The sequence below is a fragment of the Meles meles genome, chromosome 2 (genome assembly GCF_922984935.1).
Source record: "Meles meles chromosome 2, mMelMel3.1 paternal haplotype, whole genome shotgun sequence".
Taxonomy (NCBI): Eukaryota; Metazoa; Chordata; class Mammalia; order Carnivora; family Mustelidae; genus Meles; species Meles meles.
Genome location: NC_060067.1, coordinates 106,426,692 through 106,439,415, shown reverse-complemented (window position 1 = coordinate 106,439,415; position 12,724 = coordinate 106,426,692). Strand labels below are relative to the sequence as shown.

Genomic DNA, 12,724 nt, shown 5'->3' with positions numbered 1-12,724 from the left:
TCAGCTAGATATATTAATTGGTTTTGTTTAGTGTATGAGCCACATCTACATTGTTTATCCCAATTGTACCATACCTATACAATGTTTAGTACTTAGAAGGTACTCATGAAATACCTGTTAAGTGACTACAAATATAATGAATTGTGTGCTGGTAAATGATTTACTGTAAGCACTCTGGGAAAAAAAAAATCAAACAGAAAACAAAACTTCTGATTTCTAGTGTTTGCAGATTTTCATGGTGTAAACTCTTACCATGATTTCAGGCTACCAAAATAATATCAGTAATGCAGAGTTGGGAAGAAATGTGTGCAGTTGATTCCCTCGTCAGTATAAACCAGCTCCAGGATAAAACTAGGACCACTCTTGTTTAGTGATATAATCACATACTTGTTTAATGATTTTTGACTTCTCTCAATCCACTTTCCTATTCCTTTCTATTTTTTATTATTTACTCTATGATCTTAAATGTGGGTTTAAAATAATACTATCTTGGAGGATGTGTCAGGAGATAGGTGAACTAGGCAATGGGGATTGAGGAGTGCACTTGTCATGATGTGCTCTGGGTGTTGTCTGGAAGTGCTGAATCACTACACTATACACCTGAAACTAATATAACACTGCTTGTAAACTGTGCTGGAATTAAAAATTTTTTTAATTAATTTTTTTAATGTTATAGAATAAAATAAAATAAGCTATCTTCTCTCCCTCCCCCCAAAATCATATACATATTTTCCTTAGTTATAGGTGTGCATAAAAGAGAATTTTAAATAAGCTTGATACTTGGGCAGATAGGAAGAAAAAAAATCTCATAAGTGATAATGATAGCTCAAAATGGTGATTTAAGCAAATATTTAAAAACCTATATCACATACCAAACTAAGTTTATCCTTGTACTTTAGCCAGACTTTTATACTGCTTTTATACTATCCCACACAACTGAGATATTATTATGCAATTCCTGGGAAAAATATTTCAGAGCCTATAAAATAATGTATTATAAGGTTAACAGTACTCTCTTGCCAGAGATTTCTTCATAAATTTGAATTCAGCCTAGAAAATGTGTTTAAAAATGTTACCATAAGATATCTACCACAAGAATGTCTACACGAAGTTTATTCAAGTTGTTCTGTTTTGGAGTCCCAGCTCTTTGTCATATATCTAAGTCACTATTGATTCTTTAAAAAATATTTACTTAATTAATATTTTTAAAATTCGTACTGTGGTAAAACATACATAAAATTTACCGTTTTAACTATTTTTAAGTGTATAGTTCAGGCATTATGTACATCCCCATTGTTGTGTGGCCTTTGCCACTATCTATAGAACTTTAATTAATTAATAATTCATTTCATATAAAAGAAGTGCATGTTGTAGATAATTTAAAAAGCACAAAACAAAATAAAATTCCCCAAAGTCTCACCATTCAGAGCAAATCAACCTTGTTGCACATATGGAATTATATCAGATTGTTAAATCCATAGTCTAAAAATCCCTCATGTGTTAGAGATCCTGCTGAGTTTAAAATGGGATTCAGACTCTGACTGAGTCTAATGAAATGGCAGGGCTGGAAACCCCAATTGTCTGTTTTGCAGCATTTATTTAATGTACCAGTGAGCAAGTCTCAATAAAAATGATTTATGCTCACAGTGATGAGGCATGGGGAAGAGGAGGTATGGACAATTTCCCATCCTGGACATAACATTTATAGCTGAGCCCCAAGGAGAGACATTTACAAGTAGAAGATGAAGGAATATTGGTCATTAAGAAATTGCTAATGGAAAAAAGATTAGGAACAAGATCATTCTTCTAAATTCTCTTTCAACACAAATAGACATCACAAAAATTTCTGCAGAGGATAAAGTTTGTAACTTAGGGATCCCGCAGATTTGCATGTAACATGCCCCAAACAATAATCTGGAGAAGGACATGGCTTCCTTCTCCAGAGAAACTGTCATGCTCTCTACCAATGTGATGACACTACTTTTTCTTTTCTTTTTTCCCTAGGGTGCCGGATGTGGGGCTCAATCCCAGGATGCCAAGATCATGACCTGAGCTGGAGGCAGATGCTTAACCAACTGAGTCATCCAGTTTTTTTTTTTTTTAAAACTATTTTTTATAGTTTAAAATGTCAATATTTTATAAGGTTTAGCCTAACAGTTGGATATATTTTGTCAAAATCTTTCAGAAGTTCTATTTGCCAATATATTCAAGGGTATTTTTCTTTTCTCTCCCTCTTTTTTCTTCTTTTTTCTTTTTTTTGAGAGAGAGAGAGAGAGCGCTCCTGCAGAAGAGAGAGTGGGGGGGGGGGCAGAGAGAGAGGGAGAAAGAAAATCCTAAGTAGGAACCCATCACAGGGCTCAATCTCAGGATTCTAACATCATGATCTGAGCCGAAATCAAGAGTCAGACCTTTAACCGACTGAGCTGCATTAGATGCCCCCAAGGATATTTTTCAAACCAAAATTCAAACAACTGGGAACATTAAAAATCCACCCTCCCAAAAATGATCAAATAAATGATGAGGCACCTATGAGACCAAAATGAGATTTAAAAGTCACATGTTTGCATATAACATCAGTCCTCTCAAGTCTCCAGGCACGTGTGTATAAATATGGTAACATTAACATAAATATCCAAATTTTCTTAGTAACCTTTACTTGTAAACCACTTCTTGCCAGTCTCCAATGATTTCAGAGTCCCTAATGAGGTCTGATAATAGTTCGTCAGTAGTCCTCTTCATCACTTCTAATCTCCCCATCCCACCCCTGCTCAGTGGGGAAACTGCTTCTCCCTCTGTGCTCCTGGCCCTTGCAAATAAATAAATACAATAAAAAAAAACCTGTAAAAAATGACAATTGTATATGGCTCAATCTAAAACTATATGTAAAAAATGCCCTGTTCAGTACATACTTACCAATCTCTGCCAATTTTAATAGATAGAGTTGAATCTCATTTATAATGAGATTGAATAAACTTTGATTTTCATTTGTTTAATTACTCTTATGATTCATTTATTCAGCAGTCTGGATTCTGTGCTTACCGTGTGCAAACCGCTGTCATAAACATAAGGATACAAAAAGCATTAAGGTCAGAATTGAACCTGTCTTCATGGTGTTTACAAATCTATTAGAGGACATTATTAACCAAATATTCTTAAAAATAAATATGAAATTTAATATATGAAAACTGCCATGACTGACATGTTCTGCGAGAGTCTATAAAGGGGCATCTAATTAAATTGGGAGGCTCACGGAAGGTTTCCCTGTGAATGTGACATTTTAGCTATTATTTAAAAGAAGAGTAAGTAAATGTAACTAATGAGGAGTTGGCAGAAGGGAATTTGAAATGGTAAATTGTGTTCAAAGACTTTATGGCAAAAATAAAGCACCATATATTCAGGGACTCGAAGGAAGATAGGAATGCCTGGAACAGAGATTAGGTCACTTGAGTTACAGTAAATAATGTCCAATATTTATAATTTTTCAATAAAACTTTAAGAACAGTTTATTAAATTAAAAATGACAATGTGACACTATAGTAATTAAAGGAAGGACATCTGTGCTTATGGATGTATATAAAGTACTATGCACCAGAGTATGTGTGTATATATATCATACATATATGTGAGATTATATAAATATATCACAGATGAGAGTTGAAATGTGAATATGAAGATCATAGGTTGGCTATATTTGGGGAGTAGGATAAGCATACATAAATTTAACTTCTTTACATTTATACTTTTTATTTTTTGCACTGTGCATATGTGCCTCTCAAAATGAATGAGTGAAATAATACATTGGAATAAAAGACTGGTATAGAGGATAGATAAGGATAAGAGACTGGGAGTTGGAAGGAAGATGACTTGGAGAGCTTTAGCCCTAACTTCACAACTTTGAGTTATCTGCTTCTCAAGCTATATTCAAAGTTTAGGTGAGAAAAATACTCCTGGGGGAAATGTACTTTATCCCTTCTTATAATTTCTTCAATACATCAAACCTGAACATCTGGAAACTGTTCAACTAGAGAACTGGTACCCTGAGGACTTCATTCACTGAAAGCTGCTTTGGCACTTGCCTTTAGCTCTCCCAGAAGAACACTTAACAAACACCTGTAGGAGACCAGCTTTTGCATTTGTGACAGTTGTGTTTGAGGACAGTAACCCCATTATTACCCATATGAAAAAGTTCTTAAAACTCAATACCAGAAATTCCTTACCTCTTAAGGAATGTGTATGTATTGCTTTTATGGACAGTATATGCTCTATTACTAATTGTATTTTTTTTTTGCAGGTTTATCAAGAGTCACAGATATAGCTGAAGTTCAACTTTCATTAATGATTAGAACTCTAACTTTGGGAATATTTATGCTATAACTTCACTGTAATTTTGTTCATATTTTCTCCAGTCTTAATTTTTCATTCATTTATATTTGCCTACTGCACAGATTATTATGTATCTTTACAATCCAGAAGAAAACCAATTAGATGATAGAAAAAAAAATGGGAGTTCTTTATTCAAAAGTGAAAAATAAGGCCGTGAACTTACTTGGGGAGAGAGAACAAAGTTAGAACAAACTCAGGCCAGGGATTTAGCATTCAGGCACCTATGTATTTAACCACTTCAAAGAGTCAGAGAATGAGAAATACAAGCATGGAAGACAGACCATGAGTACCTGGAAAGTTAGAAGGCAAGAAGCAGTGAGCCACCTGGTAGAAATCCTACTGAAAAATCAAGGAAGTGAAATGCCCACTGTGTTTCACAACTTATCTTCAGAGAGGGTGTTGGAAGACAAATTCAGATTTGAATAGCTTGAGGCACAAACAACAGGTGAAGAAATGGAGATATGGAATGTAAGCAGCCCATAATTTTATGTTTGTTAGACATTTTTTTTCTAAACAGAGAGTTTATGTATTTTGCTCTTTTTATATTAGTATTGTATCTTCTAATTAGTGTGTTAAATGTGTTATGTTTTAAGCTTTTGTCTTTATACTAGGTCTGTTAAATATGCAAACTCATTTTCAACATAGTTTTTCCCATTGTCGTGAATGTAACCTTGATATCAACCGGAGTTCTGCTCGTTATAGAAGAGCCACTTGGGATAATATCTTATGCTATGATGATCGTATGTTCCACCCATTCACTTAGTGTATATATATTGCTTTCACTATGTACACATGAGTAATTTTATAAGACTTTGCCCCATAATTTTAACAGAATGTTCACAGCTCACTACAGCAGTAATTTTCGTAGATATAATGGGACATTTTAAAATTTTTTTTAAAGATTTTATTATTTATTTATTTATTTATTTGTCAGAGAGAGAGAGAAAGAGAGAGACCGAGTGCGCAAGCAGGCAGAGAGGCAGGCAGAGGTGGAGAGAGAAGCAGTCTCCCTGCCTCCCTGCCTCCCTGCGGAGCAAGAAGCCCTGTGTGGGACTTGACCCCAGGACCCTGGAATCATGCCCTGAGCTGAAGGCAGCAGCTTAACTGACTGAGCCACCCAGGCTTCCCAAAATGGGACATTTTCAAATCTTTGGATAACAACTACAAATTATAGAACGAGCCAAAGATTCACAGTAAATTTCCTAGAGGTAATATTTCCCCAAACATGGTTTTAGTTACTATTTTATAAATAAAGCAAAGAGAGAACAAATACTCTTAGGCTAACCTCATCCCATTCATCATCTGGGTTAAATATTGATTCAAGTCTTACTGTATCAATTAAAATCACTCCAAGACCACTTCAGATTTTGTCTAACTGTTCACGGAAAATAACTGGAAAATAACCCTTTTCGCTCATCAGAATTGAAAAACCAATTTCACACATACTAAATTTTCATTAAACCTCATAAAGAATTATTATTATTTCAAGAAGACTGTGAGAATTTTATAACATGATATGCTAATTCCCCTGCTGATCCTATTAAAAAATCACATGTTTACAAGTAATTAAAAAAAAAGAAAGGAAACAAAAAAAAAAGGAAGATGCTCAAACTAAAGGAACTGTTGTTTCTATCTTGGAGCAAGATTAGAGGCAGTTTCCTCTATTCCTCAATTGGAGTTGATTGTGTTCCTTCTTTGTACTCACTGCTGTCCCTACAAAAGTGAAGGGGTTAGATACACGTGGAAGATCATAGATAAAGGGAAGATTAACAGTTTCAGAGGCTTTTTAAAAATGTGATTTTGTGCTTATTTATCCTAGTTAGTGGCTACTAACCACTGCTCCTTCAATTTAATCCTCTGAGTCTAGCATGTGACAGTAGTTCTTACAGATTTATGTTTTTCAATATCTCTGTGCTATTTCAAAATAGTAAATACAGAGGATGGATTTGTGGAAAGAACTTGTTTTTTCTTATTTTATTTTTTAATGGTGTCTTAATGTAGTAAGAATATTAAGTCTCATTTTATTTTGAAACATGTTGTTAATACCGAAAAAGTGCTCTTTTCTTTTCACGGTTAAGAACATTGAGACTTGAGGGTCGCCTGGGTGGCTCAGTGGGTTAAAGCCTCTGTCTTTGGCTCAGGTCATGATCTCAGGGTCCTGGGATCAAGCCCCACATCCGGCTCTCTGCTCAGCAGGGAGCCCGATTCCTCCCCTCTCTCTTTCTGCCTGCCTCTCTGCCTACTTGTGATCTGTCAAATAAATAAATAAAATATTTTTAAAAAAGAACATTGAGACTTGAAGTTAAAATCACATTCTCCCTCCTCTGTCCCCCATGCAGCTGCCTGCCTGTCACAGAATAGAGATGAATGAACCAGTGTTGTTGGTTTTTAGAATACTATTGATTAAAGTGTAACCAGCTTTCAATTATAAGTGGGGGTTTACCATTGTCTTAACACAAGTATGCATATTTCATAATGTTCAATAGGAGAAAGTAGGTGCAAACAGAAATTTTAAAAACTTAAATATGGGAACAAATATTGGAGGTCTATCAGGCTTCTTTTAATTGCTTAAGAATTTCAGAATCCCCACTATAGATGCAGGAACATTCTTAAAAATTATCTTAAATAGCTATAATGTGGCAGTTCTCATTTTTTTTAAAGATTTTATTTATTTATTTGACAGAGAGATCACAAGTAGGCAGAGAGACAGGCAGAGAGAGAGGGGAAGAAGGCTCCCTGCTGAGCAGAGAGCCTGGCGCAGGACTGGATCCCAGGACCACGAGATCATGACCTGAGCCCAAGGCAGAGGCTTAACCCATGAGCCACCCAGGCGTCCGGCAGTTCTCATTTATTTTTTAAAGGGATGCATTTCCATTTTATTTATTTATTTGACACAGAAAGAAAGATCACAAGTAGGTAGAGAGGCAGGCAGAGAGAGAGGAGGAAGCAGGCTCCCTGCTGAGCAGAGTCTGATGCCGGACTCGATCCCAGGACTCTGGGATCATGACCTGAGCCGAAGGCAGCAGCTTAACCCACTGAGCCACCCAGGCGCCCCTCATTTTTAAGCCCTTTGTTATTTAGGGTCTTCCCTCCATCATCTGAAACATGCGGCTGTATGTAATCTTCCAGGAACAAGGTGTACCCAGCTCATAGCCTATTTAGATTATTAAAAGTGAAATCCAACCCAAGATACTGTGGAAACTTTCAGCATAAAGCGGTCTTTTGGAGGGGCATTGTTACCTCTAATGGATGTTCCGTGACTGGGAGGACAAGCCAGTATTGGCCTTGCAACAAGGATAGGGAATAGGGTGGGAGGGGATGAACCCAGCAGGCCAGAGAGAGGGGGAAAGGTAGGGGGTGACTTATTGTCCATTTCTCAGACAGAATAGTGACTAACAGAAGGAAGAACAAAACGTAGTTTTATGGAGAACATATATTTTGCAGCAATTGTTTGAGGCCATTTGGGAAAACCTGCTAGTTTTCTTTCTAGCTGAGTTTGTCGTACTGGGAATGACACATTATCCCCATCTCCCTCATTGGTCTTCTCAGTCCCTCTAGATGCCCTTAATGGGACCAAGGGTTGGGGAGAGTGGGGGAGGCCATAGAAGCAGAAACTGGTTCAGCCAGTTGGAGGAGGACCCATGGGTTAGTGACCTCCTTTCTCCAAGAACTCTTTCCTAGGCCCTTTCCTTTTATCAAATCCATCTTCTCACCATGTCACTTGGTGAACTTATCCCACTGCCCAGATCTTCTCTCCCCCTTCTCCCCCCTTCCTCCCTATTCTCTCCTCACCTGTCCACCGCAATGGCCGTCATAGAGTAGATGCTGGCGAACACTGCCGTGATAGGAAAGAAGTTCTGGAAGCGGCAGTAGTTGGCACCGAAGTACCACTCGCTGTGAAGCGCATAGATGAAGTTGACTAAGGTGTTGAAGGCAGCCATGGAGGCGTCAGAGAAAGCCAGGTTCACGAGGAAGTAGTTGGTGACAGTCCTCATGCGCTTGTGGGCCAGGATGATCCAGATGACGATGAGATTCCCGAAGACCGCCACGGCCACCACCAGGCCGTATGCTAGGGACCAGAGGGCGATGCGCCAGGACGGCTGTACGAACTGGTTGGTGAGGTTGGCTCGGGGCTGCGTAGGCTCCGGGGAGGCTGCGGGCAGTCTCGGTTCGGAGGAGGAGGCGGAGAGGTTGCCGGCTTGGACTAGCAGGTGCAGCCACTCAGTCTGAGTCGCCCCTGCCGCCACTCCTGCGGCGAGCGCTGCACTCAGGTTCCCGGCGTTAGCGCTGGCGGTGCCCGCACCGTCGGTCCAGTTCGCGGCTGCGGAGAGAGAGCCCATCGCCGCAAGTCTGCAGCCCCAGATCTCCCCACTCACCGCCGCCAGCCAGCCGGAGCCGACTCCTTCGAAGTTCTTCTCTGCTTCCTGGTCCCTTTGTTACTGGGCGGACCTCAGTCCCGCCTGGAAGCAAGGTAGAGAAGCTACCGCTGCCCTTGCTGGTTACGAGATGCTTTGAGCTAGCAGGTGATGGGTAGCAGGGGAGTCACTTTCTCTCCGAGGACTTTGCGACTGGAGCAGACAGGATGGATGAGACGCGAGGGAAGAGAGGTGTTAAGAGCCCTCACCAGCGGGGAAGTCCGGGGTTGCCCCTGCGCTAGCTCCCGGGCACTGGCTGGAGCACTGGGGTTCAGGCGCGGCAGCGGGCTTTATAGTCTCGTTTCATCCGCTGCTCTGGTGACGTTGTGGGGGCCGCGGAGCTGACGAACCCCTTCGTGGGCTATGATTGCGCTCCTTTCCTCTCTTCGCATTTCATTCATTCGCTACTTGTATCCACCCAGCGGGAGCGTGGCAGGTTGAGACGCTCAAGAAAAGCCGCACTTTCATAGTTGTAATTAAAATCTGGGCAAGATTGTTTTTTCCTCTTTTAACTTCAAGATACTTTGCTGAGGTCCCCGCTCTCAGACATTTCTTTTCGAAACCAATTTAAACCACTCACCTCTAAAGCGGAGGCACGATCCTAGGAGATTTGTCAAGAGCGCGTGTGGGTGTAACCGGCTGCAGGCTGTGGGTACAGCTAGACGCACACTTTGGTAGGTGTCACTGGCCTTTGGAATTTCGCTTCACTTTCTGCTTGTGTGTCTGTTCTCACTTCTCAGACCCCTTCTCTTCTCCCACTTCCGAATTCTACCCATTTGTCCTCTTATAATCTCTGTCACCAGAAATCAGTCTCCTTCGCCTTCCTCCGGACAGAGACTAGGGTTTCTCCTGAAGGATTCTGTTCACGTTGGAATGTCATAATACACTGAGGGTAAATCAGAAACCCGAGATGCAGATTTTTCCCTGAGTGGAAATTTTTATTATTGTTATTTTTATTTTATTATATATTATTTATATATAGATATATATTGATATATATAGATTTATATATATATAAATTTATATATATATAATTATCATATATATAATGATAGAATTAGAAGTACTTACAGTGAAAGGGGTTTATTTAAAAATGTTTTTAAAAATTTAAAATTTATTTTTGAGAGAGGGAGAGAGTGGGGTGAGGGTGTGGGCAGAGGGAGAGGCAGATTCCCCACGGAGCAGGGAACCCAGTGCAGGACTCTATCAACTGGAGCCAAAGGCAGAAGCTCAACCTACTGAGCCACCCAGGCCCCCAGTGAAAAGGGTGTAACAAGTGACTTCTTTCCTTTCAGAGGAAGAGGAGGATCCAGGTCATGGCTTTCCTTTTAGATCTGCCTTCCACAGAGAGAATCTGTGTATCCTAGTAGAGGATTTATTGTTCTTTCATTGTTTCAGTTGTCCCTCCCATCAGGCAATGGAAGCTGTGCCAAGTATTAGGGATGGAGCAGTGAAACTACAGACATAAGCCAGATATGAACCCTGTCCTCACTGAGCCTGCAGTCTAGCAGTATTTTGACATTATTTTTAAAAAATTTTCCTTATTTTATTTTTTATTTTTGACATTAGAACAAGTATTATGGATGGTGGAATATAAAAGTACAGAGGAAAATGGGAATGTGCAGCTGAACAGGAGGATATTGTGTTCACTGGATTCCGGATTCTGTAAACATCTCTTAAAGAATTTCTTTGTAAGGAAAAGATATATGCACCCTTCCATTTATTGCAGCTTTATTTACAATAACCAAGATATGGAAGGAACCAAAGTATCCATTGATAAAAGATTGGATAAAGAAGGTGTAATATATATAATACAATATATAATGTAATATATTATATACATACACATACACACACATATATACAATGGAATATTATTCAGCCATAAAAAATGAGATCTTGTCATTTGTGACTACATGGATGGACCTAGAGCATATTCTAGCAAGTGAAATGAGTCAGAGAAAGACAAACACCATATGATTTCACTTATATGTGGACTCTAAAAAACAAAACAAACCAACAAAAGGGCAGAAACAGAACCATAAATATAAGGAGCAAGCTGTTGCTTGCGAGTGGGGAAAAGGGAGGATGGGCAAAATGGGTGAAAGGGAATGGGAGATAAAGGCTTCTAGTTATGTAATGAGTAAGTCACTCAGGTATGAAAGGTATACCATAGGGAATGTAGTCACTGGTATTGTAATAGGAAGTATGGTGATAGAGGGTAGCCACACTTGTGGTGACCATAGCATAATATATAGAGTTGTGGAATCATTAAGTTGTACATCTGAAATTAATGTAATATTATGTGTCAACTCTACTTCAATTAACAAAAATTTCTTTGTAAGGATGAAATGAAGTGCCAAAAAATAGACTTGTCAGAAGATTATGCTTTGAAACATGGGAAGGTTTAGAAGATAATGGCTAAGAAAGAAACTTCCTTAGACTTCTTCCTAAGAGAATTTGTTGAGTAATCTGCTCATTGTAGCCCCAGAATCTAAATCTTGGCCTTATCCAACTCCACTCTGCTGGTTTCCTAATTCCTCTCTCTATTACTCTAAGAACTCCAGAGTCTTAGTCTTAGACTCCCGAGGGAAGGAGGAAATGGTAACATACCAGAAGGTGATTCTTAGAGAAGGATCCTATACTTTTACATTTAAAATTTGGGAGTGTGGTTTTCTGCTAACTTCCTCCTCCCTGCCAGTGCTGCTCAGGTTGTACCACTAGCTCAGAGCTCTAGGCTCTGGCTAAATTAGCTCCTTAGTGGTCTTTCTCCTGCTGCCCTCCTGATCAGTTACCAGGACTTCTTCAGCCATGATGAGATATTTTCCGACATCTACAAGATTTGGGAGATCAGAGATGGGTTGTGCCTGAAGGGAGGGGAAGATGATCAGTAGGACAGAGGGTAACACTGATGATTTACTGATGATGGAAATACTTCCACTGAAGTCCCTGAGGGCAAAGGTACTGGAAGCACAGTAATCACTAATGTTGCTATTGTCATGAACCATCACTTGCACGAAACCATCTTCACAAAAGGCGCCTACAAGAAGTACATCAAAGATTACATGAAATCAATCAAAGGCAAACTTAAAGAACAGAGGCCAGAAAGAGTAAAATCTTTTATAACAGGAGCTGAGGAACAAATCAAGCACATTCTAGCTAATTTCAAAAATTACCAGTTCTTTACTGGGGAAGACATAAATCCAGATGGCATGGTTGTTCTGCTGGACTCCTGTGCGAATGGTGTGACCCCATGTATGTTTTTCTTTAAGGATGGTTTAGAAATGGAAAAATGTTTACGAATTTAGCTATTGCTTTGAATGCATCACCTGTTGTCATAACTGACTGCTGCTTTTCATCCATACAACACAAGGACTTAGACAAATGGACCTGAAGTTATCTTGAGCTCTTCATTTATTTTGACCTTGATTTACTTGGAGCAGAGGCATTGTGTTTGTTTATATATATATATATATATGCATATATATATATTTACATATCATGTAGGTTATCTAAAGATAAAGTGCATTTAAACTCATTTGAGAGAATGCCTCCTAGCCTAATACATAATTTAAATTGATCCTGTGTAGTGTCCTAGAGAAGCTAGGGCCTAGTTGTAGACTACTGCTAGAAAGCATAAGACTGCCTGCAAATAACTTCTACAGTGAAAACTTCTGGGACTGGACCAGAAAAAAACAAAAAAACAAAAAAATCCTAAGAACCAAAATTCTTAATTCTGAGTTCAAGTAAAGGGAAAAACCATGCTCATAGTGGTGTCAATGTTTGAAGTGACTCCTTACACATTTCATCATTATATACACATTATGTATAATAGATCACATTTCTCTCAAGTTTAATTGGTTCTCCATATTTTGCTTAGAATACATATTGGTAATGTGCCCCAGTAATTTGCTAACAACTTATAA

General features: G+C 39.0%; 1 protein-coding gene and 1 pseudogene across 1 annotated transcript in view; one reads left to right on the top strand and one right to left on the bottom strand.

The window, feature by feature from the left end:
- TACR3 (tachykinin receptor 3) overlaps window positions 1-9,016 on the bottom strand; it is a 76,460-nt gene extending 67,444 nt beyond the window's left edge. Inside the window, exon 1 of the mRNA XM_045997972.1 lies at window positions 8,176-9,016. Within this exon, the coding sequence (XP_045853928.1) occupies window positions 8,176-8,723 (548 nt within the window). The 5' untranslated portion in view covers window positions 8,724-9,016. The remainder of the gene's footprint in view (window positions 1-8,175) is intronic.
- A 2,571-nt stretch (window positions 9,017-11,587) lies between these two features.
- Window positions 11,588-12,106, top strand: LOC123936872 (annotated as a pseudogene).
- Window positions 12,107-12,724: the final 618 nt, after the last annotated feature.